The sequence below is a fragment of the Athene cunicularia genome (assembly GCF_003259725.1).
Source record: "Athene cunicularia isolate RWA chromosome 5 unlocalized genomic scaffold, athCun1 chr5_part3, whole genome shotgun sequence".
NCBI classification, from domain to species: domain Eukaryota; kingdom Metazoa; phylum Chordata; class Aves; order Strigiformes; family Strigidae; genus Athene; species Athene cunicularia.
In genome coordinates this window covers 2844209-2872195 of record NW_020799103.1, presented here as the reverse complement: position 1 = coordinate 2872195, position 27987 = coordinate 2844209, and the positions used below count along the sequence as shown (strand labels likewise).

Genomic DNA, 27987 nt, shown 5'->3' with positions numbered 1-27987 from the left:
TCATTATAAATTCTGTTATAGCAGAATGAGAAGTTCCATACTAAAATGCAGTCAGAAAAAACATCTACCCTCGGGAGCTCATGGTCTGGTTAGACAAGACAGACAAATATAACAAAATTTAAGGATGTTCCCGTTTTATAAGTGAGGGACTGAGTTAGGGCAGAACAAAAGGCTTGCTTGTCTTGCCTTGAGTTGAATGAATCATGGATTGACTTAGTCAAGGTCACATTGGAAGCTGATAACTGAATTAAATATGTAAACTAGGACTCCTAAATGTTTGTCCTATTAAGCCGTAAGGTCATTGTTTCCCCTGCATTCCCTAGAAAGTTTTTTTTTTTTTTTTTTTTTTTTTTTTTCAAGCAATTGTTTGCTGCTCTCACAACAGCAGTCTATAAAGTTACTGTTACCCGATAAAATACAGGTTCAGTTCCTTTTCATCCCCAAACTAAATGTCAAAGTCGATAATTTAGAACTCTGCAAGTCCATTGCAAAGTGACCCCTGAAAGGCTTCAACCTGGCTTTTTGGGTACGTGGTTACTGCGCAAGGTATGCGCCTAACGCTGCTACTCCTCTCGCCCAACAAACTCCTTGGCTTTGCACAAAGTTGTAGATAAACAAAGAAAATAGGCTCAAGCTTCAGGCAGATTTTTCAGCTGGCTTTTGTAACTGCTGCTGAACATCATGGTATGCGTTTGGAGTCTGATCCTGAAAGATGCTGAGTGCCTCTGACAGCTAATAAGCTCGATGGCATCTGCAAGCACAAGTCTCCTAGGAAATGGGAAAGGCTGCTTTACGCTTGTGTTCTCACAATTGCCCGTCCACTCCAGCAACCAGCGCCATAGGAAAATAGAGATAGCATGGGGAAGGCCACGAAATATTTCGCTAAAATAAAATTCAGCATCGTAAGGAGATTATCTGGTGTTTTTCCGGAAAGAAATTAAATGAGAGAATGGGGGAATGTGTCGCAGGAGGATCTCTTCTGTATGTACAAGTTGAAGGTTCATACTAAGAGACTTTATTCTGATGAAACAGAATCTCAGACATTTTAGCATCGCTGCATTTCCGAAAGGGACCCTTTTCCTGGTGCCGTTATTAATGTATCAGCAAACAGGTCTTTGCAACCTCATCCCTTCCCCTCCTTCAGAAAGGATGTATTCATTTTCACCTGAACTGTGCTGAAGTAGTTTTAGAGCACAAGAGAAGCATTTTCTTACTGCCCTATTGATACCAGTAATAACTATGAGCATGCTTAGCCTCACGGTTGTTGAAAAAGCTCCTTTTGCTCAGTTTACTCTTGCTGAGCCAGTCTTTGGCACCAGGTATGGACTCCGCGTGTACAGTGTTAACACACGTGCTACCTTACCATAAGCTGGTTTTGTGGTTAAAAAAAAATAATGAAAGATGTATTACCTGAACCTTTTTGTGTTTAATCTGTAAACGAACCCTCGGAGTGATATCTAATACAGCATCAAACTTGTCTTGGGAGTTGATGGCTGCTTTGGCGTCTAACTAAGTAACATATAACTAAGAAAGAGACTCATGAATTGAACAGTGTTGCTGGTTTGTGGTTTTTTTTTGTTTTGTTTTGTTTTGTTTTTTTAAACTTAAGGAATACAAAAATATAGCTAGATTACTAACAGTCCTTTTATGCTAATTATTATATGGAGACAGCCGAAGTCTGTGTCGGAAGCGATTTAAATCTTGTGCTTGCACCGTGAGACTCACCGATGCTGCTTTGCGCTTTTCTGTAGCTGTGGTGAAGAACCCTCCAAACAACCTGTGGATCATTGCAGCGGTGCTGGCTCCCATTGCTGTGGTCACGGTTATCATCATCATCATCACAGCAGTTCTGTGCAGAAAGAACAAGAACGATTTCAAACCAGACACCATGATGAACCTGCCTCAGAGAGCTAAAGTGAGTGACCGGTCTCTGATCCGAGATGTCTGTTGGCTTAACGCGGTTTTAACTGCGTTTCTCTGCTAGGTGTAGTTGAAGGATGTTTGGAATCGAAGTGGTTGTTACTCACAGGCTGGATCTCTGCACTTCTGTGCCCTTGATACCGCCGGTCACAGCAATTACCCTTCTCTTTCACTCAGGACTCATCAGCGTCCGTAACAGCCCATCCTTTGTGGCACGGGTAGCAGTGACAGAGTGACAGTGACACAGTGATGTAAGGCCGTTAGGGCTGAGGAGGTTTTACTTGGGGCAGGTGCTTCCTACATCAAGTAGAGGAAATGGGACGTTATGCCCAGGCCTGGTCAGGCGCACGTCTCCCGTGGAACCTCATTCTCAGGTCCGTGGCCTGAGCTGCCCCTACCTGCTGCAGGTGGCGGTGGCCGAAGCTCTGGGCTTTGGCAGCGGTTCAGACCTGCTTCGAACCAGTTCTCCACCCAGCTGCTAATCCAGAGAAGACAGCCTTTGAATTTTTTTTTTTTTCTCCCACTGCTATTTTTCTAGTCTTGAACTTTCTAATTTATTTGTGGATATTGTTGGTCGGGTTCAAACAGTTATATTTTCCTTAAACTAACCCATACCTTACCTTAGTACCTTCCTTACTAACCCATACCAATTCCAAGATGTTTTTTTTCCAAATCAAACACATTTCCAGTTTGGTTCTCTAGCAGAAGAAATGTCACAGAATACTGATTTCTCTCCACAGTGAAGAGTCTGCCTTCTCAGTGCTGCTGTTAAACAGAGCCACCCAAAGTTAGGAGTTTTTTAGGCTAAAGAGCCTGTGTGTAAGTCATCCTGTTCCTTTGCCCTTTTAGCTGGCTTTGTTCTTCTCCCTTGGCATGGGATTGAAATGATAGATTTTTTTTCTTAATGCTACAGACAGCAGGATTGTTGTGATTTCAGCTCTGTTGCTTCTACTGAAAAATGTAGATTGGAGGGAGAGCTGAAGGCATGATGCATATGACAGCTCTTTTCTCCTCATCTTAGGTTAGTTGCAGATGGGTGCAGCTGGTGCCAGTTGGAAAAAAGACTTGTATAAAAAACGATGCAAAAAAGGCATTTCCATTTTGGTTCCAGTATGCTCATCTCTTTATCCAGTGTGTTATCAAACTAGAGTTAAGACTAGATCTGCAAAAGTGAAACAAGCAATATCACAGACACAAATAAAAATTAATACCCCTGCAGTAATATCATATAATGTCTCACTGAAACCTCTCAAATGCAAGTTGTGCTTTATTAGGGGCTGTTGCAAATACTATGCCCCACTTGTTTCTTATATGTAATCTTATTCCCAGCTAAAAGACAAAATGAGGCTAAATTTGTACATTGTTTTGAGCTGGCCATCATGATGGGATGCTTTACAGCTGAAGAAAGTCACTATTTTAAAAAAACCCACTGCTGTTTAAAGCTACAGCACAGGAAAAACTTGAAAGCATTTTAATATTTTAATCCGAGAGAGAGAAAGCTGATTCTTTACTTTTCCGGAGACATCAGATTTAATCAGGCTATAAGATACGTGGTCAGGTTAAAACCTGTTCAGTGAGTTGACATTTGTATCAGCAGTCAGTCAGATCGGGGGTGGATCTGCAGAACAAAACAATCGGTGCTGAGCTCCCAGCATCCGCTCTGCGCTTGAGAAGATTTTTCCTCTAGACTTGTTCACGTTTGCAGCTGGAGGGCAGGAGGTCCACTTCTAGAGTGCATTTCCCCCTTTTAGTATATTTTGAGACCCCATAGAATTGAATTTAATTCATTATCCGAGAAGTGATGCCTTTCAAAACGAAAGCTGAATTGCTTTCCGTTTAGTTTCCCAACGATGGCTCCATCAAAAAGGTTCAGCCGGGTCTAGCTCGGGGGGTGTGCTGGTATATGGACTGTGGAGGGTAAATTCTGCAGCGGGATTGGAAAGGGACTGGGTTTGTCATCCCTGATTTCAGCACCCTTGCTTAAAATAAGGCTAAGAAATGTACTTTGGGAAGATAATGGAAACGGTCACTTCGAAAAGAATGGTTTTAATTTTATACCAGCATTAGGCATATCAGGAGTGGTGGTAATTACCTGGACTGTAATTGCGAGGTTTGATGCAGCTTGGCAGTACAAATAGCTGGTGAGCACGTATCTATATCACGTTTAAAACGAATATATTCTATTTCAAGGCTTAGGAAAGTGCCCAAGACTGCTTGATGAATCTGTTCTGCAAGTGGTGTCACAGCAGAGTGATTTTTTTTAGTTTAAGAAGCAGCTTTAATACTTTGTTTCTCCGCATCTGAGATTTGCTGTTGAATCACTGGAGCAATTTTTTGGATACCTTTTGAATATCCAGCGAACTGTACAGAGAGGAAAAGAGAATATTATGGGCTGCTCCCAAGCACGGATTTCAGCTGGGTTTGTTCTGAGTGGTGCCATTTAACGTGTTCCGATGCCAGAAGTCCTGCACCAAGGGGACTGGCAGAGCAGAGCTGCCTGTGCATCGCTGCAGTCCTGGTGCTGCTGGGAGCAGCGGAGGCTGCGGGTCCGCTGAGCTGAGCTGAGCTGAGCTGAGCTGCCTGCCACGGCCCTCTGGAGTCCCAGTCCTGGTCCTGTGCCAGCGGGGCGGGATGCCCGGGCACAGCACAGAGGGGGGATGAGACACTGAGGCTCAGCTGTCCTGTACCTGGAGGAGGGGATGGAACAGAACAGCAGGACTGCTGCCTCTGCCTGGTAATTAAGGAATGACTTTTTTTATTGTAATGGACTGAAGGCTAAAGAAATGGAGTTTAAAAAAAATGACCTCTCATACGCAGTGTAGTTTATAGGATGTTACTTAGGAACTGTGTTGCCGTTCCGAATTGCCTTAGCAGTCAGAGACATCTGGACTGAGTTGCAGGAAAAAAGGGACTGTTACCATTTTTTTTTTTTTTTTTTTCCCCAATTGGCTCTCCAATTGTAAAATTAAAAGTAATATAAATTCAACTTGGTGAAATTCTGATGGGAATTTATTTGAATGTTCTTTCAATGCTGTTTTTATTTCGAGCAACTGTTTTTATTTTGAGGTTTTGGATAGGTGATAGCTTTTACTTCTCTTGCTTTCTAATTCACAGCATGCTTTTTTCAAGGCTGTAATCTGATTTGTCACCTTCTCTTTCCTTTAGAGGATGAAAGAATAAGCTTGCAGGTAAACAGAGATAAGATCTGCAGTAGAAGACCCACAAGCAAAAGCAAATACTGCAGGCCCTGAGAAAACAACCATTATCAATTTGATAAAGGGCATGGGGGAAAAAAAAAAAAATCAGAGATGATGTCTGTGCAAATGGGTATACATGTAGAGGGGAGGGGCTGATCGTCCTTTTTTAATTTTTTTTTTCTCTTCTTTCTTTTCTTTTAAAATATCAGTATCTTTTTTTCATGATTGTTACAAGGGAAGAAGTCCCAGAAACAACTCCCTGTACTCAAACTACCCTTTGCCAGGCAACGTAATTTAATGGTCTCATCATTTATTTATTATTTCAAAAGCAATATCCCAATCCCAGACCTTGGGCCTTTCTCAGTGTTTTGGCTGTGTTGGACATCTACACTTGCAGTGCTTCAGCAGTGCCTGACTGGGATTTAGTCTTGCCAGTTCCCTTCAGGGGTGGTGAAGCCATCTGCTCCTGCGGGCTTTTACAGAGCAGGGTTCCAAGATCAAATTTTACTTAACACAATATGTCTGCTGACGAGCGTGGCTTTTTCAGCTCTTCCTCTATTGCAGTTTGTTACTAGACATGGTGGTAAGTAGAACTCAGATTAAAATAATCCTTCATTTTCTTCCTTTGGCAGATCCAAGCTGGGAATCTGCAGAATTCTTAAGTAATTCTCATGTTCTGCTGCTACTGGTTTCGGTTTTGTTTGTTTTTTTGTTGATCACTTCTTAAAAAATAAGTTGTGAAGTTGTAACTTCTAAGCCTTTCAGGTGCATGGAGGAAGAAATGACTGAATTAATCAGCTTTCTGTTACTTTTTTTTTTTTTTTTTCCAGAGTGTCTAGGAAGGTCTTGACTGACTTGAAAAACATTCGTTTGGTTAAAAATATTGCTATCTAGGATGCTGTGCAGTAGTTCTGCCTAGCTGTCCTTCACGCAGCTTCTGCTTCCCCTTCCTTTCTTCCTTCCCTTCCCTTTCTTCATTTCTTCCCTTCGTGGCTAATTTGGTGGCTGCTTTTGTAGCACCCTGCCTTCAGAGGAGGGCAAGCAGAGGGCTCACTCCGGGGCAGTGTGACTGTGACTTGCCATGGGGTGGTGATGGTGAATCGGCATTTCTCTGATGGGTTGCAAGGTTCATCGGGGGAATGCGCGGAGATGTCTGCCCTCCCAGGTCGGCATTAGCCCAGTCAGCATCGCCTTAATTCACCGGAGCTACTTAGCAGAGGAATACTGGAGTATGTGAGCGCCTTAGAAATCCTCGGCCTCAGTTTGAACAGGGATTGCGGTGCAGATCCCCATAAACAAAAAGCCTGTTTTGTGTTAAAAAATAGCACAGAATGCCATTATTTTCAGAGTGAGATTGCCTATGAAATTTGTCTGTGTTTATAGCTATAGCCCAAATTTAGTAAGGGACAGAACAAAAGATGTTTTTTTGGAGCTCATCCTTTTTCTGTGCCATCAACAAATTTTGTGGTCCAGCTGATTTCCTTCTGGAGCTAAAATGTTCAATAAGAACATGACAGGAACCTGAGAGAGACTAGTCAGTTAGGAACTATCTCATTCCGACGTGTTTCCCAAAATATGTTTGAGGGTTAGAATCACCATTGCTCCCCTTTTGAAATGTTTTATGGTGCTTTTTTAACATCCTATCAATAGTCTTTGTACTTCAGAAAAAGCATCCTTCCAGGTTTAAAAATCAATTTATTGTAGTAAGGACGTTTTAATGTGTTACATATTTTTTTCCAGAGGTGGTTAGGATTTTCTCTGAGTGATTTATTTTTCATATTTTTTTCCCTCTCTTTTTTTTTTTTAATATAAAATGCAGGTTGGTTTGGGTTTTTTCCTCCTCTCCACCCACCCTTTTTTTTTTTTTTTTTTCCCCAATAGAAAACGCAGTTTGGAAAGTTAAGTTTTGCTTAAATGCTTTAATTTTTCCATTAAAGAGAACCCACCTTTTGGCAACTGTTTTGCCCAGAAGGCACGTGTCAGTTCTGCTTGTTCCTTGCAGAGGCAGCCAGGAAAGCCCGGCCGGGCTCCGGGGAAGGAGCAGCTGGGCACACGGCCCTGGGGTGCCTTGCTGCAAGGCTCCTGCAAATGCTGCTTCCCAAGAGAAACAAGTGAAGTCAATAACAACCTTCCCAGTAGGCAACTGGCAAACCAGGGGAAATAGAATTTCACTGATCTGAAAAAAGATCCTTTTCTGGAAAAATGTTGCCCATGAAATTTTGATGTGTGCCGTTTTTACTTTTGTCTTGATTTGGAATAAATTACTCCCACCTTTTTTTTTTGGAAACACGAGATTTTTCTCAGAGAAAGTTTTCGATTTTCTGTATGGTCTTGTTTTTCTTCCTTCTAATTTTTTTTTTCTTCTGTATGCTTATTCTTCCATTGTCTGTTAGTCTGGCGGTATTACAGCAGGGTAAGAAGGGTTAGCCAAGATCAATTTCATACTCACTAAACATGTTTAAGTCGTGGAACGGAGATCTCATCATAAAATTGGTTTGTTGTTGGGCATTCGTGTGGCAATCCACACATTTTTACTTGTCACGTAATTAACAAAGTTAAGGGGTAGTTGAAAATTTTATATTGAAATGGGAGTTCTACATTAACATATGACACATGCTGGAAATGTCTATTTTTTTTCTTTCTTTTTTTTTTTTTTTTTTTTTTGCAGCCAGTACAAGGCTTTGACTATGCCAAGCAACACTTAGGTCAGCAGGGGGCTGAAGATGAGGTTTTACCTGTAACTCAGGAGACTGTTGTACTTCCACTTCCAGTTAGAGATGCTCCTGCCTCCCAGGAAAGAGAAATTACTCAGGATGGGAGCACCATCAAAACTGCCAAATCCAACGAAACCAGGAAAAGGTACGGACTGACGACGTGTTTCTGCAGAGGGGTGGAATTAGGGTACAGGCTGCTGGTTGCTTAGGAAAAAACTCTAAGGTTTGGCACCCAGGCTCTGTGTGTGGCAGATGGTTCCTCCATGATATATTCTTGGCATAGCGCTGGCCTGCACTGGGTGTGTAAGATTGCTGCAAAATGCAAGATAAAATAGAATGAAGTGTTCGCAGATTGTCCGTGCGTGGAGGAGGTAAATGGGAAGTGGCTCTCGTAGGCATGCTGGTGTGGTGCAGGAGATAAACCCAAACAAAACATGGGCTCTGGAACATGAGCAACGATCATTTCTCAAGTGAACCAGAAGACAGGAGCTCCGCCCCTGTAAACTGCTGTAACTGCACTGATGGACGCTGTCAGAATTGCACTACATGTCCTCATTAGCAGAAGGGCAAATCCTAAACATCCACTCGGTTATGGAAGACCTTTAGACCCCAAAGCATCTACGGAAGGACAACACTTTTGAGAGTGGACGAACAGACTGCGTAACATCAGTGGCTAGGGGAAAGTGTCCCAGGTCTGCAGTTTCCTCGTAGTAAATCTAGAGTTAAAAGATGACAAATTAGAAGGTCCCCAGGAAGGTATCTGGCTCTTCCTCTTCTCAGCACTGCAGGGCCAAATACACCCCTCACTCAACTTCATCTACCTTGTTTTAAAGTCTTCCAGAGGTGGGATGATCACAGCCTTCTCGAGCAATCTGTTCTTCGCTACTTTTCCCATTAGGAAGGTTTACTTCATGTCTACCTTCATCATCAGAAGAGCTGAAGGTCATTAATTCTTGTCTTGGCCGTCTCGGGTGAGGAAAGCAGGTTATCCCTTTATCCTAGCTGGTTTGCATGCTTCAAGTCCATTTTTCCATGACCCGCTCTCCTTAAAATTAGTTTAGAGTGGAGGATTATCAACTTTTTATTGCTGAAGAATGCTACTGAAGGGGAGAAGAAAATAAAGAGTCAGGCTGTATAGTCCCAGCCAAAAATCACTTGTCCCTTCTGAAGTCTTCTGTCCGCTGATGAAATGGTGACTGGAAGATGACTGTGACACCAGCTGTGCTTGCTGGCGCTGGGCCACCGCAGGTTAAGTCTTTAGTTCTGTTCTTTAAGATGTTTTGAGGCCTCTCCAAAGCCATGCGTAATTACACGCAAAACCGGCCCTAGTAATTAATCCTCTAACAAAAGTGATTAAGAAATCCATTCAGTCCTTGGAATGGGTGCAGAAATCCACCCCTCCTTAACCTGCACAATATTAAACAAATTTTGATAAGCAAACTTGATCCAGGAGTTCACAGGACAGTTACTCTGATTATAAAATGCATTGCACGTTGGTGTCTTTCAAAAGTCTTAGTTATTTGCTTAGACTCCTTCGGAGTGATTACTCGGGTAAGTGAGCACATGCAGAATTTCAGCCTTTTTTCATTCCCAGGATCTGTGTCTGGGGATGGAATTGAATGGTTTCTAAAGATGAAGAAATATTTCTTGACCTTTATATATTTGCTCATTCATTTAGGCTACTTTGCTGCCTGGAAAGGTCAATTTAAATCAGACTGCCATGAAGTGGCCGGTAACTGATCAGAATATTTTCTCCGATATTACCACCGAAGGAAACGTCGCAGTTAATAATACGACGGGCACTTAAAAGGGACGAATATTTAGATTAGTGGCAGCAGATACCATTGTGCAAGCTGTCTGTGCTCATAACGTGTTCCCGAGTGGAGCAGATTTTCTTCAGGTGGTGTTCTGTCCCTGGGTTTTTTTTTTTTTTTTTTTTTTTTACTGAGCTGGGATTATTCATTAGCAGTGACAGACAGGTTTATAGGGGAGAAATGCTGCTTTTCAAGAATATTTATTCTCAATACAATCTCACAAGAAAATCCTCAGGCTGGGCTGAGCTGGAGTTCTTATAAAGCCCTGTAGGTGGAAATAGCCTGTCTCAAACTACATATATTTCCACCTAGGCTATCTTCAAAAGGGTCTGTAAGAATTAATTTTCTCATACTTGTCCCTTCTTGTTCTGACCATGGTTTATGTTCTGCTTAGACAGGGCAGTCAGGACTTGGAGGTAAATGAATGCTTCAAGATGGCAATACAGTACCGGCAATAATTTACAGGATGGTTTTTACAGTTGTTTTACTTTAGTACCATTTTCTGGGTATAAACCTATTGTGATGGCAACAGAACTTGATTTTTTTTTTTTTTTTTCCCTTCTGTAAATGAAAGTCCATGTGATGTCTGTTTGGTTTTGGTTGGTTTTTTGTTTTTTTTTTTTCTTCTCTGCTGCAACCTCTTTATAGAATTCTGTCACTGGTTGTGACAATGCAGTGATAGATCGCAGATAGGTGCAGGAGTAGCTATACAGATCCTTGTAGATGTTTTCATTCCCGTTGTGGCAGGTTTCACATGTAGAAACACCGTGACACCACGTCTAGATGTAGAGTAGCACCAAGTTGAACACTTCATACCCTTGCCTGCTTTTCCCAACTTGTGCATTAGGGTTCGAGTCATTTGCCCACCCCAAAAAGAAGAGAGGTTCTGCTGAGGGCTCGCTCCCAGTGCGGCCCAGAGTTATGCTGCTCCCTTCTGTTCTTGCTCCTCGTTGGGACGGGATGCTCGCAGCGGTTCTGCCCTCCCTCCTCACCCTCTGCAGGGACCAGTTTCAGGGCAAAGATATGCAACGGCTGAGTAAAACAAGCATTTTCTTAAGAGTTTCAGCAAATAGTGGTGCTGGTTAAAACAGGTTATATGCAAAAAAAGGGGAAAAAAAATTAGAATTTTCTCATTGCATAGTGTGGGCGTAAAGTGAGTGGATTTTGCATTGTGGCTGACAAAAGAGTCGATGTAAATGCAGGCTAAATAATAAAGGAATGAGTTTAGCCATATATGCAAAAACAAAGGTCTGCTTTATTTTAGCTGTCTAAATGGCACTGAATTGATAACGGGAGTTTTTGTCCTCTGCAGTGCCGCTTCTGTCGTTGTGGGGGTTGTGCACGAGAAGCGGTTGCGTTCGATGCCGCTGCGATGCCTGTCAACCCTCAAATAATTGAGCAGTCGCCTTCTCCTGCCATCGCCTTGTTCCTGCCTTTCCCCTGTTTCTCTGTGTGCAGTTTCTGTCTGCTTTTGGGGTATAAAATCAGACTTGAAAACTCGGTGATGCAAACTGTGCAAAGGAAATAACCTTGAAATGAGGTTTAGAAGGAAGAACTCACAGCCTCCCTTGTTGCTATGGTTACTTGCAGCCGGTCCCCGAGTCAGAACGGCTCCATCATCAGCAACGGGTCAGGAAAGCCCAGCTCCGGCCAGAGCTCCCTCCAGAAAGTAATGGCACCGCAAAAAGTGACCAAAGACGACGGGAGGAAAAGAAACGGTGAGAAGCGTGTGTTGATGGAAGCTGCTTGCAGTCCCCTGTAGCCGTACCCACACCGGCGATGTCGGAACCACCTGCCCGTACCTTCAGCAGTACTTGGGCACTGTCTGTTTGTAGCTGGTTTGATGTTTTGTTTTTTTTTCTCCCCCTTTACTGCTGTAACTGTTTCTCAACCTCACACGGAACAGCGTGGTGTTTACTGTCTGTGTGGGCCTTAGCAAGTTTTCTTTCTTTTTTTTTTTAATTACTTTTTTTTTTTTCTTCTTTAAATACCAATATACTAATGAAGACGTGATGCTGCTTAGTAGGTGGACAGGGTTTACAGCTTTTTTTTTTTTTTGTGTAGAGCCCTAAGATATTAAATCCCATTACTGCTGTTGCTAAGCTGGCCCAGATTTGGTGAAGATGAATTAATTAGGTAAAAAATAATTTGAGAAAGTGTGAGACATCCAGAGCCTTAACTTTCCATCTCTTCTCATCCTTGTCATGCCCATTATGAATGCTTACTGGCAGCTTTTCCCGATGCACCTAGGATGTTACACTGGATGTTTTTTACAAGGCTTTGGGGTGACCTTGTGACTTGAGATGTATCAGGAACATCTGATCAGAGTAGAATTCAATACCCTTTTTTTTTTTTTTTTTTTTTTTGGGCTGTGTGTCTGCTTATTTCTCCTGAGTTATAGCCTTGCTGCTGTAGCTATATTTTCCATATGAATAGAAAACACTGTGGCTGAACCAATTGATCACTTGCCTCGAAAGGGAGGGAATTAAACTGGATGCGGTGTCATCAGATCCTGTCATGGATACAAGTCCATAATTCCTCTTTGTTAAAAATGGAAGTGTGGACGGAAGGTCCCAGATAAAGAGAAAATCTCAGTGTAGATCTCTTCTTTCTTCAGTAAATCACCTGAGTAACCTCTGTGGAGCGTTCTGATGGCAACCCTGATATCACTTCATATCATCCCTTGATGATTGATATGTAACGTGTCACGCAAAGGATTTGCTGCTTAGGCAGGGATGCAGGGAGATACAGACACAGCTACAAAGCACCAGAGATGGCCTCTGTTCTCTACAGGAAAATCACGCTGCGTTTTCCAGGCGTCCTCTGTTCTTCCCATTCATTGACCATAGAGCGTGGCACCTTGTGGGACTGATGGAACCGTGTTCTAAAACCAGCCGCACTGAGGTTTACGCGTGTTTGCAAAGTCACGCGAAGAACTGAAGTCGTTAATTTTCTTTTGGTTTGTGTTTGTCGCCAGTACTGCTTGCTTCTGACAGACCTGTCACTTCACCGGTTACTCCAGACCTGTAATCAGTGTTTTGACTGGTCTTTCTAAAGAGGTCTTTTTTTTTTTTTTTTTTTTTTTTTGTAGACAACATGACAATATTTCATGGTTCTCAGTTTCAAGGGTCATAACTATTTTTTTCACCATTTCAAACGCAGCTTATTTTGAGCTGATGGTTACGAGTTAATAACTGTAATTTATTCTGGGTTTTATTATTCCCTACACAGGAAAGCCAATATTCAAAGCCAGTGTCAGGTGATGTTTACACGTGTAGGCAAAACAATTTAGTGAAGTTTTTTTTTGTTGTTGTTGTTGTTTTGCTAGGTTTTAAATCTTCAAAGAAAATTGGTAAGAACTTTGAGTTTTTGTTAAAGAACTAACCTTTAACATTCTTTCTTCCGATCTGGACTCTAGTGTGTTTGTAGAACGTATACATACTCCTTAAACCTTTCAATGTAGTATAAGGGAATACTAACCCTTTATTTTAAATCTTAATTATAATTTTAGCTTCAACTTCATTTGATAACAATAACTATGCGCTTTTCAAATTAATCTGGAAAACTAATAACTGCTTTAATTACACATTTATCTTTCCTTCTGTCTTCTGGAAAAAAAAACCAAACTGAATAATGATGTTACTTCATGATGGTCAAGGTGCTCCTTGTTTAAAGCAGCTAAATGATTTCTGGTTCTAGTGCCGTAGGGAAAACTTCTTTAGTGTATCCTCCATTTATACTCTGGGTTCTTGTCATTTGTTCCTGCTGCATGCTGGCACCGAGATACTCAGCTCCCGTGCCAGAAGGGAAAAGCAGTATTTGCCCATTTAAAAAGCATTAGTACAGCACTTACACGGAATATGAGACAGGCTGTTTCTGTCTGACTGCTCTGGCTTGGAAGGAGCCTGCGTGTAAAACACCTTCTCTGCAGAGCCCTCAGCTCCTTCTTCCCTTGACCGCCGTGGCCCTACAAAGGGTCACCTGGTGCTTTCCAGGCAGAGATAGGAAGGGGAATAAATACCTTGTGCCTTGGTAAAGAGATGGAGATTATTTTTTTTTTAGCTGTAGGCATGAAATGTTTAGGAAAGTTTCCTGATAGAACCCTTCCAGAACAGCTTCTGAAGAGGAAGGTGTGGTCACGGGGGATGAAACGGCCTCCCAGAATTACAGAGCTGGCCCCACGTTTATTCCCATGTGCACGTGCAGGTGTGCTTTTGCCTTTTGAGTTGTGTCATCCCAAATGCCTGTTGAAGTCGAAATTAAGAAACAAAAAAGTCAAGGCACCCATTACTGTTCATCACAGAGCTCAGGCTTTGTTTCCAAGTGCCGTGATTACAAATGCTGCTGTCATCTCTGATATTTTGTTCTTTTCGCAGGCTTTTATCTTTATCCAGCGTGATTAGCATCAGTAGAATGTGTTGGCTGTTTTTCCTTCCAGTTTAAGAGAGAAGCCACTTTCCTCCTGGTTGTTTGTCTGAACCCTCTCCAGCTCTCCAGCCTGGTTGTAGGCTGACACCTCTAATGCGCATGTCAGCAAAAGCAGCAGCATATTTTCTTCTCGGAGAAGCAGCATCTTAAAACTGGAATGAATCCCTTGATGGTCACATGTTTGATTTGGGGACTCCAAGTTAGAATGGCTCATTAGTTGCCATAGCTACAGACCAATTTTAGATTCTGTTTCTTGCTGACATTTAGTTACACGGAAAAATGACAGCACTGGGTGTTACCTCAGTACATAAACTCTATGTGGCTTGTATCAAAAATTGACTCCAAATGGAGTGTGTCAGGGCTGAGAGCGAACAGTGCGGAACCGGCACAGACTGACAGGTTTGGCTTACAGACCTGATGTTTCTGAGGATCGGGAGAACTCTTCAGCTGAGCCTTATTTCTCAAGAAAATACAAGTGAAATACCTATTTGTATTACAATAGCGATAAACTTCGGTAATATAATTGAATTTTTTTCCCTTTTTTTTTTTTTTTTCTTACAAACACTTATTGGTATTTTAGAAAGGAAAAAAAAAAAAAAAAAAAAAAAAGTAATATAAAACCTTTTTAAAGAAGTGCCTAATTGCATGTGTTAGAGGGCTGCGAGATGAATGAATCAGCCAAGGGAGGATGCGGGCAATTTCTGAGATGAGTTTGTAAAAGAACAACAGGATATTAACACTTTCACCTATCGTTTTATCAGGCCAGATATCATTCAGGGAGAAGCAAACAGCTTCACCCACACCTGCTTAAAGATCTACAGCAACCTACACTAAAGCCTTTCCTTTCACCAGCTCTTCACAAAGCGAAGCCAATGGAAGTTTTACGGGTTGTTTTTTGCAGCCTTTAAGCGCTTGATTTGGCAACTTTCCCATCAGCATCTTTGGGAGGGTGTGATTGCTTGCTTGTTTTCAGAAAAAGAAAAGCTTTATTTTGCTAGCAGTTCTTAATGAAGCGTGTGACTGCATAGCTTTTGGGATGACTCCGTAGCTTTGACTCCGTGCTTTTGCCTGCACGGCTCTGTACCTTTTGGCTGTATAACTGAGCCCGGTTCTGTACTTGAATCTCATCGTCACGAACAGACACATATCACGAGTGAAGATGCACAAGCAGCATTCCCCAAAGAGTCAAACTTCCTCGTGTAAGAAACTTTCCTGTACCCCTCCTAAGAATCCCAGCCGGAACCCTTCTTATCTTCCAAGCATTTGGACGCTGTCTTTAAAAATAGACATCACTTTTCAGAAGGGCCTAACTCCTTTTCAAAATATCGGTCCCTAAGATTATAATTGTCTCTGTCCAGGCAGAAGCGGTCATACATTTTTAATTATCTTCTGTTCTTTGTAGGGATATCTGAAAATCAGCCTGCGGGAACAAAGTACTGGGGAGAACTTGGCTGTATTATTGGCTTGGCTAAAATCAAAAGGATTTTTGGATGTAACTCAGCCAAGATAGGTTGCGCTGCCTCCCTTATTCTACACAAGTGTGGGCCACTAGTTTTCCCGCTGTCCGGTATGGCAGCTCAGTGCCAGCCAGTTTTTTTGAATTTCTGAGCGGTTGTCTGTATGACTCAAATGAAATGTGGCAATAGCAACTGAAGCAGTAGCAGTGATGTAGCAGTCTGCTTTGGCACCGGAAGATGTGGTGTATCCCCAGCAAACATCCAGCACCCTTCATCTGCCTTTTCTGTGCTGGGCGGGGTGAAATACAGAGTGCAAAGGGCTTCATCTCGCCGAATTTTGGTCCTTTAGAATTGGTTTCCTAATCTAGCCTAACCAGATAGACTCTAGTGACTCCAGAGGGTGAGAGCTAGCTGGGACAGATCTCTCTGCTCCGTGGGTGCTCACCTTTCTCTTTCCACCGAGGAAGGAGTTCAGACCACTGCATTTGAGCATGCGTGCAGATTTGAAGTGAGATTCCCTTTCACGATGCCCGTGCCTCTGAAGGCTGCGAAATCGGAGTGCTAGGAAGAATGAATGGTGCAGACTCTTTCTATTGTGTTCATCGTTCATTCCCTCTTCCTGAAGCATTAGCTGCTTTTGCCCCAGAGTGTTAGTGGGGATCTTGATCTAACTCTTCACCGCCCCCCCCAGTAAACTCCCAGGCTTTTCTGGAGTAATTTCCTGAAAATTAACCCTAGCGGGGTAAAAAAAAAAATAAAAAATCTGCTTGTTCAGCTGAAATCCCTCATATTTGCATGTTACTCTTCTGCTTGATCATCCCAGAAGCTTTACACATTGATTCTTCTTTTTTTTTTTTTTTTTCTCCAAAGATTTCAGCTTGTGTGATTTTTTTTTTTTTTTTTTTTTTTTTTGCATGTGTGTGTTTGTTTCAAATGTAGAGCGCACTGTGACCCTGCTAACATCCCGCTGGTGACAGTGAACCCTTTGTTTCTTCAGACACAGCCAGTATCATTTCCTGCTGCTTTCCCCACTTGGTTTTGGTTTGCAAGAGGCAGCCAAGTGTTGTAACCTATACCGTGAACTTCGGAGCCACATTTCTGAGCCTCTTCATACTCCTACTGAAGCAAACGGTGCAAGTGCTCCACCTCCTCTTCCCCCAGAAAGAGTGGGAGAAAACCAGCACCTCCAATCTGTGCTGTGGGAGCGAGGCCACCCAGGTGCTATACTCACAGGCATGGCAGAACTTGCATAGAATAATTGGAAAATACTTTCTTTGGCCTCTCTTAGGTCAGCACAGTTAACCCAGCTTGGATTTTTTTTTTTTTTTTTTTTGAGTCAGTCTTTCTGATTGCTTTTCTGATGGCACGAAAATACCTTATCCTATGTTGCTAAGGTGCCTGTTGCAGCAGACCTCTGAGGGAACTGGGACCTGCAGGTGGTTGCGCAGTTAAGTATTAATTCATGTCTGCCTTCCCCTCCGGATGAGCTTTTCTTTGCCACATAATTGAGTCTGACAGCCATTCTCATCCAAGCAACGGTGTGAAGGGCGTGTAGATGTTCACGCCATCAGATCCAGTGGCTGGCTGGCTGGTTGGGATCGTTCACTAATCTGTCAGCACTGAAGAAGACAAATGGACGCTTTTATTGTGCGAACAGAAAACTTGTTCTGCGAAGCTTTTTCAAGCCCCTAGAACGCTACGTTCTTGAAAAAGCCTCTCCTGCTGTAAGTTCTCATGCCTTTCCTCTCTTCTTGGTATAGTCATCATTCTTGTCAGTTAAATAATTTTTTAAAAAAATTATTAAATATGCCTGGGATGGTGTTAGAGAAGTGCCAGCCAAGAAAAGGGTCTGATGGATGCTGTATGAACATTATGAAACACATGGTCTCTTTTTTGAAAGACTTTGAGGAATAGATGAGGCATATATGGTTTGAGGGAGAAGATGTAACCGCAGGGGAAAATGTCTTTGCTTCTGTTCATAGAAAGCCAATGAAACAAGCAGCTGATAGAAGTGTAGACATCCCATGTATACAGTTTCACACACAAAAAAAAACCCCACCCAAATGTCAGTTCAGAGCTCTCAAACGACCGCCTTAGGGAACTGCTCTTTTCAGGATCCCAGGCAAACCCAGGACTGCAACACCTCAGACACTCGGCCTGGAATTTCGCAGCCTTTGCACGTGAAACAATAACGTCCAGGAGGAATCCTGAGCTGTTTCCATTGGTCTGTAAGCTGTCTGCTGCTCTGAAAATACAATATTTGTGCTGTTCCCGGAAGGCTTAGAACCGCACTGTCTCACGGCTGAGCGTGTGTGTGTTGTGTGTACACAAGTGTGTGTTTTGCTGCACTGCAGTATCTTAGAGAGGTACTTCAATCCTGAATAGGCTCAGGTACTGATGTTAGGAAACTTGTATTTTACTTTTATGCTTATAAACTCCTTCAGAAGCTCATGATATTTTTTTTTTTTTTGCTAGGAGCTCTTGTTTATACCTTCCGGCTAACGAATGCAATGATTTAGACGATGCAGAAAATGTCTAATCTTTTTTTACAGAGAGAGATTTTATCTAAAATGAAAATTATTTCCCCATTATTAATTTGCATTCAGGACAGGATTTCTGTTTGAAATACTGATAGGCAGGCTCTTTCCTAAGGAGTCTTTTAGATCTGCGGCGGAGTTGGCTCTTTGTCAAACTCTAGGTATACGACACGGGCATGGTTACAGTGTTTGCGTTCCCCTCATACAAAATCGGTCTTGGAAAACTTTTAATACTTCATTGAATGACCTAATTAAGAGGCAGGGCACGTTTACCTGCTTGTGAGTGTTCCTCGGGTTTTGGCTTTATGCATTTTTCTCTGTTGATGTCATTCTTTTTCTGAGGACTTACAAAATCAGACAAGTGGTTGCTTCTGAGCAGGACAGCACCTAACTTTGGTTCAGGTATTTTGCTGTAAGGTTACCTGATCCACAGGCAATTTAAACTTCCTTACTATTTTTTTTTTTTTTTAACAGGTATTTCAGTCCTTTTTTTCTCCTTTCCAGCATAATTTGATTTGGGAGAGGGGGACAAAGACAAGGTGAAGAGGGAAAGGGAGAGAGAAGATACCTTGTGTGGCCTTCATACTGAAATCTTACGCTGACAGAAGTATAACTTCTATTTTTTGAATATAAATAAGTAAATAAAAACAGAATATCCCACCTTTCTAATAGTTTCTCAACTGCTCTGAGCTACAGTTGCACAGCGCCTTTTCCCCGGGCTGCAGGGCTGGTGGCACGAGTGGGTAGCACCATCTGCTGGCATCGCCGCACGGGCTGGCATCCCTGAGGCAGCTTCCATCCAGCAAATCTTGTGCACTAATAGCTGCAGCGAGGTGGAGATAAAGCTTCAGCCATGATTCTGCTCTTTCAAAACCCAGTGCTACCCTGCTCCTCACTGCAACTGGCACTCAACCCGAATAAATGATCGCTTTGGATATATCTTCATGTACTCCAGTCGCAGGAAGATGAAGAGGAGTAATTCAATCTCAGCGGATCATGTGGCATGAGATATCTAGCACGAGATGTTTCAGAGACGGGAAATTACTGTTAAGTCGGTGATTAAGTTGGGTTTTTTTTTTTTCCCCCCTTTTCTGCTGCTGAACTTCTAAGTCTCGCTGTGTGCGCGCGCAGACAGCGCAAGCAAGAGTAGAACGAGGAATCCACAATAACGTTGGTACGCCTCTGTCTAAAAACAGAAATGATAAAGCATCGCTTTCAATTTGTGTGGCTAATTATAATAAGTGTGCTTATTGTCAGTGAGTATAAAGAGTATCTGGGCGGTTTTATGAAGTTTCCCACAGCTGTCAGTCATTTGCCCAGCGCTGGGATGGGCGCACTGGCCCAGGGCAGGGATACGCGTCAGAAACGAACACTCCAGGTCTCCCACTTTTTTTCCGAGCTCCCTTCGGTTTGTTTTTTGAAAGTTTAGAGATTGCCGTGCTTCGGTTGTGTTATAAATGCTTGCTGCAAATTCTCTCGAAGACAGAGATAGGAGTAAATACTAAAATTCCCACGGTACTTGCTTATGGTTCACTGCCAATACAAACTCTAGCAGCGTGCCAGTAGCTGCAGATCAGACTCTTATCAGTCATGAATGAAAAAAACTACTTTTATATTATAAATGCCAATTAATGAACAAATTCTAAGCTAAGGTGGAGTACACTTAGAATTTGTAGTCCCATTTGGCTGTTATTCCCATGCCAGGAGCGCTGCAGCAGGTGCAGGAGATGTGCTCACCCGTGAGAGGGCTGATACTGAGGGGGCTCTTGGGCGTCAGCTACCAAATCAGAAGTAGCTGGTGTCTGTGATCCCTGATTCTCTTTACCTTTAATTTTTATTTGCTTTAATGAGTCTTTGAACCAGAGGAATTCTGTTTAATTAAGCAAAACTCTTGGTTTCGGGTCCTGAAATGAGGTCTGAGGAGACAGCCCGCACATCTGTAGCTAGTCTTGTTCCCTGTGGGTGCCTGGAGATCACTGCTGAGGTCTCAGCAAGTGCAGCCCTTCTGAAACGCTGCGGGGGAAACACAGCTGCGCTGCTTGGTGATTTCTGCTTGAAGTAGGGTACACAGAGGATGTTTGGAAAGAATCGTGTTTTGCAAGTTGATGCTTAGCCAGGGATTTTTTTTCTGGGTGTGCCTGGCTCAGGCAAATGCGGAGACAGGCAGCCAAGGAGAAGGGATTCCACAACTTCTTGGTACTTGGACTGCTGACAAGATAGTATCCAGGCTCCCCTCAGCTGTCATCATCCTGAGGGACCTTCTTTGTCAGTGAAAAACACAATTCACACAAACTTTTTCTCTCTTGGAGAGAGCTGTGTCACAGCCAAGGTACCTAGTTAGGGTAGCATGGAAGTTTCAGAGGTGACTTACAGACAAGACCCATCTTCCAGAACTGCATCTGGTGACTTACGTGAGAAACAAATTCATTCGGAATGTCCCCAGAGAAGAATGCTCATCGTAACAGAAACGCAGTCCTGTTCACGCGTGGTCTGTGACAGATGAATGGGGCGATACCTGCCTGGTTTTGGTGTGTGGTGTCCGGGTGGCGTGGCCGTCAGAGTCTGGCAGTAACTTCAGTGAGTGAGGCTTGTGATCCACGTGCTCCAGTGAGCGGACGGAGTGCCTGAGCAACCTCAGGAGGGACGAGGGGATTTCAGACCCACTAAAGACTCTTTTTTTTTTTTTGTATTCTGACAGCTCTTTGGAGCCGAAGGGACAATATTTAATGATGGATTGATTTAGCCCATATACTTCTCAAAAGCTCAAGCAGTGTCAACTCCAGTCCACGCTGAGTACAGACAGAAAGATAATGAGCTCATATTTTACGTCACCCCGTCAAATATTTTTATACCAAAATCATTGGCTGTCTAAACTGCTGAGTTTATACAAGTCCATTGCAATTTGTGCAGCGATTAAATATTAAACCAGAGCGTATTTTCAGAGGAAATAAATTTAGAGCAGACCACTTTGTTCTTTAGCAGAGGATCTCTGCTCCTGTCAGTTAGGAGATGGAGCAAACGTTCCTCCCTCTAATAGCATAATTATTCAAAAATGTTTGCAGGGATCTCTTTGTAGAATTTGTGCTCGTGCTTTAGAGTTATTTTTTTATTCTGAAATGAGGATAAAAGGTTTAAGATTCAACAGCTGACAAGGTGATGCAGGTTTACACACAAAATTTGGAGGAGAAAGGGTCCAATTGTATATGTAAAAGTTATCCATTTATATAGAAATCTAAAACTAATGCTCTGCCATGCCAATTAATTTTAAAGATTTTTTTTCAGAAGCTGCCTTCTATCTCTTAAACGTTAATGTTTTAACTTTAGAGCCACCTGAGGTATTGCCTTGCAAAGCAAAAAATAAAATAACAAGCTTGGACAACATCAGTTTCTTAAGCAAGTTTTAACACACAAGAGCAATGCTTCCGTTTTAACAGGTGGCATTTTTAGCATTCATAACTTTTGCTAAAATCGGTAGGTTTATTTGTCAAATTTTGAGAATGCCCTTGCAGTGTAAGACAAGAAATGCTGCACTCTTGTGTTAGATCAGGTGTAACTACTGATGCCTGGGCACGTGGAGATGTGAAACCTGGGGAAAGACACGCTTTGACTTTCGTTGTCGTTTTCATACCATTTTCTGTGTCATTATTTTTCTCCTTTTTTTCCATCTTATTAGTGCAGATTGGAAATCAACCTTCTTTGGGGGACTGCCAGATAATCCTTTGAATACATAATGTTATAATGTTGTACGTAATGTAATCTAATGGGATTTTTTCTCCAGTGTAAAGGTCTCCCAGGTCTGCTTCTTGAGTGTACCGAGCAGATCATTAATCTAAACGATGTGCTCGCTGAGTTTTACCTTGCAGTCAAAATACCCGTGTCTTTATGCTGAATGAGTCTGATGTGCTTTAGTGCCCGTAAGCGATGAAGAGGAAGGAGGCATTCTCTTTGATAATATTGCCAAATCTGCCATTGACCCCTTCGACACCTCTTCTGGATCCGTACAGCTGATAGCCATCAAACCTGTGGCACTACCTGCTGTTCATGCTGCTTCAGATAGGAGCCAGGAATCTGCCATCCTTAACGGAGAGGTAAGGGCTCTCTGATAATGTCTCCAGCTGTTTCCTTGGCTACATCCACAGGTGGAACAACCTTAAGCTGCTTAGAGTTGAGGACCGGTAGGAGATTTTCACTCTGAGGCTACATAAAGTTCCGTGAGTATTGTGGGCTGAGAGAGCTGAGAATTGAAGATCTACTCCTTCGAAACACACCTGTGAATGTATGCGACCTTGGAAGAGGTGATTCTTTATATTCCGGTCACCTTCCCAATATCCTTTTCTCCTAACGTATTTGTTTTAACAAAATGAGTAATGAAGGCAGAGAGCAGAAATAAGATCTTCGTCTCCGTGAGTTCTGTGGCTGAGTGTGGAGATGTCTCCAGCTTGTGCCGAGCTGATCTTCCTATACTGAGTGAAACGTCTCGTTCAGAGCAAGAAGGGATGCGACAGGACTGTGGCTTTGCTCAGTCTGCCCTCCAGCCTGTGCACAGAGAGTGCAGTTGTTTCCTGGGAAAAAGCTGGGATGGCACAAGTCTCTGATTCAGGTTCTGGCCAGAAACCGTGCTTTGGTTCCAACACTTGTATGGTAAATCAGGGTTTTATGTAGATTGAATCAAGACTGGTCCATTTACAAAGGACTGAGGCTTTTATATCGTTGTTAGACATGATGGGGACGAGCCAGAGGTGTGTCTTGTTTGCAGACTCACACTGCAACAGTCATTTAAAGATCAGCCGGAAACTCTCTGATACCGTTTAAAAGCAACAGGGAGGGCTCCTGCCGGAGACACAGTAAAAGACAGTGGCATCAGGCTTCCCGTGGGGGCCTGGGTGGGAGCGCTCTGTCGTGCTCCATTTCATACTTGTGTATGAAGCCCTGCCACGGAGTTTCCAAACTCAGAGAAAGGCTTGTTTAGATTTCAGCATCTATTTTCTGTAAGTCAGCAGGATGACATTCCCAGTGGTGTGTGCTCTCCTGTACAGACATTTCATAAAATTCGTGAGCAGACCTGTAGAATTTGACTCTGGAAGCACAAAGTTCAAATGAATTGCTCATTTCCATGTAACTGACCATTTGAAACAGAAGGGAAATTTTCTCAATACTTAGGAGCATCCATGGGACCTGACCTGTTCCAGGTCAGATCAAACCCCTGTTTATTTAAGGATCCTGTCTCTGACAGGGGCCCGGAGCAGATTTGTAAGGAAGCATATAAATAAAAGGAACCCATGATGATAATTTACTGGAATTCTTCCTCAGACATTGGTGGTGACTTACTTAAAGTTTTGTGTAGTCAGGGGCGATGTCTCTGTGCTTACAGGACCCTGGAAAAGTTTTCATTGGTGAGTTCTCCCCGTGTTACCCAAAAGCAAGCGCAGTGTTGGGTCACGACAATTGGCTAACATCATCAGTGTTTTTCTTTAGTGGGTGTCTCTGAGTCACTGTTGTAATGGTACACAGTTTTTAGGCTAAAATTATTTAACCATCTGCCAAGCCATAAAAATGCAGCGACTCTGTTCACTTGCAGTTCCTCGCTGCTTACAGATGGCACGGTGTGGTAGAAAACGCGCTCTGTAAAATGACACATGCGGTGCATCGACCACGTTCTGACAATATCATTTGGAAGTAGCCAGCCCGGCACCATCCTTTAATTGTCTTTCTGCCTTTTAGGTGAACAAGGCTTTGAAGCAGAAGTCCGATATAGAACATTACCGCAACAAACTGCGCTTGAAAGCCAAGAGGAAGGGGTACTATGATTTCCCTCAGGTTGATAACAAGGGGCTGACAGAGAGAAAAAGGATGTATGAAAAAAAACAGAAAGAGCTTGACCACATTTTGGATCCAGATGCAGATATCTCGTCTCCCTTTGCTGAGCCTAATTTTTTTTTTTTTTTTTTTTATTTGCAGTTCTTTATCTAGGAGGAAAGTTGATGTCCAGGGCATGTTGGGAATCAAAGGGGCTGCTCTCAGTGAGCCAACTGTTTGCTGTATGGTCAGCTGGCCCCTCCTACTTTAGGAAGAAAATTCATGTGGCCCATGATTATTTATCAAAGTGTGTCATCTGGTAAAACTTCAATGTGGTTAAAAAGGAAGAAATGGAAAGACAAAAAAATGAAAGGAAGGGACTGTTGCAAGTTCTTGTGAGTCGTTTTGCAGGTAACGTAAATAGAAGTGGTGGTAGTGGTTTTGGTAGTAATGAGAGTGGACTTAAGCCAGGAAGTTAGCATCTGAATTCATTCTTTTGCGCAGTTCAGCGGTGCTATTATTCTGTCATTAATTTCCTCTGAACGTGACTATCGCGGTAGGCATCAAACGACACCACCAGTACTGTATCGATGTAATTCCGTAGGTCCTGCAGGGATGGTGGCTGTAAGATTGTGTGTGGACCTGCTGGTGGTGATCTTCCTGTGCCTTTAACAGAGAAATTCATAATTTGCTCATCCGTGACGTGGAGCTGGCATATTGTATAACAGTACTAATGTTTGATTAACACTTCGCTGTCTCCTGAGGATGGCACACCAGTAGTATTCATCTCCCCATTTTAGAACCGAGGAGGGAGGGTACACGCTGATTCTGCCTGAGCCTACTGGGGGTGGGTGGACCTGCTCTTTTGCTGGTGCTCTCTGAAACACAAGTTGATGCGTTGAAAAGAGGAGACGACACCAGCCCTACCCCAGGATTGGCACAGTATGCAGATTCCTCTTCTTTAGGGGTGGTGGAGGTGTGAAGGTTTATGAGTGTGTTTGCTGTTGCGCCACGAGGGTTCTGGTTCTTACCGTAACCAGGGACCAGCAGCAGCTGACCCACGAGAGAAAAAGGTTGTACTGAAGTACATTTCCTCTGGAAATGACCCTCGTGCCTGGAGGTGCGGTCTTGCATCCCATCTGCTGGGAGGTTCAGACCAGAGTTTTCCTATGAGTAGAAATCATAACTGCAGTCAGAGCACTGATAGTGACCCAGTCTTTGCACACAGTGCAACTTCAGCAATTACCCTTGGGGCCCAGAGATGACACAGACTGTAACAGGAAATATAAAGGCAGTGTTGGCTCAGAACACGGGCAGAAGCTGTGATCAGATGAACTTGTGTAGGTCTAGAGGTAAATGACCGGGGATGCTGCCCTTGGCGAGCCATTTCCCAGGGTTGCGCTGATCAATGAAGAAGAAAGATGCTGACTTAAGCATGTGTTATGTCCTTGCTGGAGGGTCTGGGCATCATTTCCTTGTGCAGTTTTCCAGTGGGGGAGGAATAAATTGCTCCAAGTGCACTGGAAGGTAGGATGCTGAACCCTCGGCACACAGGAGTCCTGCTCTGTATTTTCTAGACAGTCCGTGCAGGCGGAACTGTAGAAACGTTGATATGACCGCATGCTGTACGCATAGTGAAGGACCGTGGCATTACTTTGGATGTTTATTACGTGTTAGGTGCCACGTAGGAAATGTTTAAAACATTAAACATGAAGCTTTAATGCTAGCCATCTGCTTTTTGTTAAATATACTGATGTTTGTTGATGTGCTGAAAGGTCCCAGCATACATTTTTATTTTTTTTTCCTGTGTGTTTTCTAATGTGTTGTGTAAACCTGTCATAGTCTATTTGAGATAGTGATCACTGGCGTGATATAAAGCGCTTGAAGGCAGGTATGCTGCTGTAGAGGAATGATGTCGTTGTGCAGCTGAACCATAAAAGGCTGACTGCCAGATTTACTTGTTAAATAAAATAGTCTATATCCCTACATAGGAAGAGGGGAACCATTTCTGATGTACTTTCTGTAAAGAGCCACACAGATGTTGCGGATGTTTGCAAACAAATTCCAAAGTCTATGCTAAATTTTCCAAACTAAGACCTGGAGCTGAACTTGATAGGCTGCAACGCACGTGACAGCATTATTGCCTTCAGTATTCAAACTAAAAAAAAGTTGGCTAAAAGGGCACAGTGCTGGAGGAAGACCTTGAATAAAACTACGAGGTAATGTGAGTTTTGGTGATTGATAAATGAATCGATACGCTTGTATTTTGGTAATGAAATAAAAATGGTTTTAAAGCAATGTAGGTTAGCATAAAATTGAAAAGATTTGATTTCCAACTTTTTCTGCTTTGAATCGTTGTTTATAGTTACAGCAAGTAAAAACTGAAAAATTGCGTTTTGTGTTTTTAACTAATATCACTTAGGAGTCAGTCAGAGATTTCAAAGTTTCTAGGGGAAAGGTTTATTCCACTCTTTTGTATATGTTCCACTACGTTAAATCACATTAAGAAAGCATTTCCAAAATATACGAGAAAGTAAAGATGCGGTTGATTACTCAAGATCACCTTTACAATTTGGATTTGTTTCAAATTGTATTTAAAAGTGATTTACAAAACATTCCTGCTAAATAATTTGATTTGCTCAAGAACAGCTTTTAGCTCCTGGTACCCGTGAGTCTCCTGCACCATAAAATTGATGTTTTAAAATGTTCCAGTTGTGTTCCCAGAAGGCACTTTCTAACCCGTATGAATGCCTGTTGTTAGCGTTCATACCTCCTTTCTCATTAGTAAAACTTTCTTAAATGAGCTAATTGGCAATCTCGAAGCAATTTTTAAGAGCCTACTGATCGTATGCACTGTTCTGGGGTTTTCTTTAATAGTTTGTAATCAGGTCAAGAATCTGTGTGAATTGGAGAGCTGTTTTCATTTTACTGTTTTCTTGTTTCATATTTTCTAGGCAACCGATGAAGAACTCAGTATACAGAAGCAGGCAGTCTTTGAACAGCCCTAGCCCGGGAGAAACTGAGATGGATCTTCTTGTGACTCGAGAAAGACCTAGGCGTGGAATCCGTAATAGTGGATACGACGTAAGTTTATCAGATACGTGCGGTGAAATTTGTTCAGCAAAGTCTTAACTGGCTCCTATAAATGAGGAAACTATTGCTAAGCTACAAGGTAGAGGGCCGTTGGGTGTTTAACGTTACGGTACTGAACGTGCGCTCGGCGTGCTGAAAAAAGCTCGCGATCACAGATTTTCACATATGTTATAGCTGTACAACATCTTACAGCCTGAAATGCAAACAAAACGTTCACCCTGAAACTCATTAGTGGCCAAAGGATTGAATTTTGATAGTTCTTCTATCCACTTGCTTGATGCTGAGGTTTTTTTCCGTTACAATTAAACCCCTCTAGTTTGTTCTGTACCTCTGATGCTGCTCTCTTGATTCAGAAGAATGAACAACCAACTTCTGGAAATTTCACTTAAGTCCTGATGGCAGTGTTTTGTGGAAATCCCCTAGGAACAGATATTGTCCTCTCACTACGTCAGCGCTGGGAGAGTTTCGCGTAGGTAAATGTCAAAACCAGCCAGAGGAGATGCTGGTTTATGGTCCAAGGAACACGTGCAGCCAACACAAGACAGCTCATCTGCCTTGTGCAGTCTGAGCGTACGCTGGGTGCAAGTTGACATCAGAATGAGGATCAAAATCGCCCTGCACTGGAATAATTTAGAATTTTTTTCAATCCTTTGTCACATGTACAAAACGCCGTAGCTCAGCCATCCCTGAAGATCAGTCCCTAGAAAAGGTTTAAACCAGTCTGGGAAATACGGAAACGATGGTTATTCATCCTCTAAACTCCGTAGGAGAGAAGCGTTTTGTGTGGGGCTTAATTGTCGACTCTCTCAGCTGCCAGGGATGTGTTTGTAACAAGGTGGGGGAATGTACTGAGGTCAGGGGATGTGTTCAGGGAACTTTAAATCTTTTACAGAATTCTTTGGGGCATGCTGTGGGTGTCAGATTTCTGAAGTGATTTCCTGCATTTGGACACTTCCCATCGGCTTGCATGTGTCACGTGCCATGTAGGTGGGATGAGTGGTTCGCTGCTTTCTGGGGCGTTAGAATACATC

At 42.7% G+C, this 27987-nt stretch overlaps 1 protein-coding gene across 6 annotated transcripts in view; it reads left to right on the top strand.

Moving 5' to 3' along the window:
- KIAA1549L (KIAA1549 like) overlaps positions 1-27987 on the top strand; it is a 73145-nt gene that overhangs the window by 19064 nt on the left and 26094 nt on the right. For 5 of the 6 annotated variants that reach the window (XM_026850853.1, XM_026850849.1, XM_026850852.1 and 2 more), the window contains 8 exons: positions 1752-1915; positions 7786-7976; positions 11236-11363; positions 12974-12997; positions 21977-22155; positions 23789-23997; positions 24404-24407; positions 26816-26947. In XM_026850853.1, the coding sequence (XP_026706654.1) occupies positions 1752-1915; positions 7786-7976; positions 11236-11363; positions 12974-12997; positions 21977-22155; positions 23789-23997; positions 24404-24407; positions 26816-26947 (1031 nt within the window). The remainder of the gene's footprint in view (positions 1-1751; positions 1916-7785; positions 7977-11235; positions 11364-12973; positions 12998-21976; positions 22156-23788; positions 23998-24403; positions 24408-26815; positions 26948-27987) is intronic. The other variant, XM_026850850.1, reaches the window with a different exon arrangement.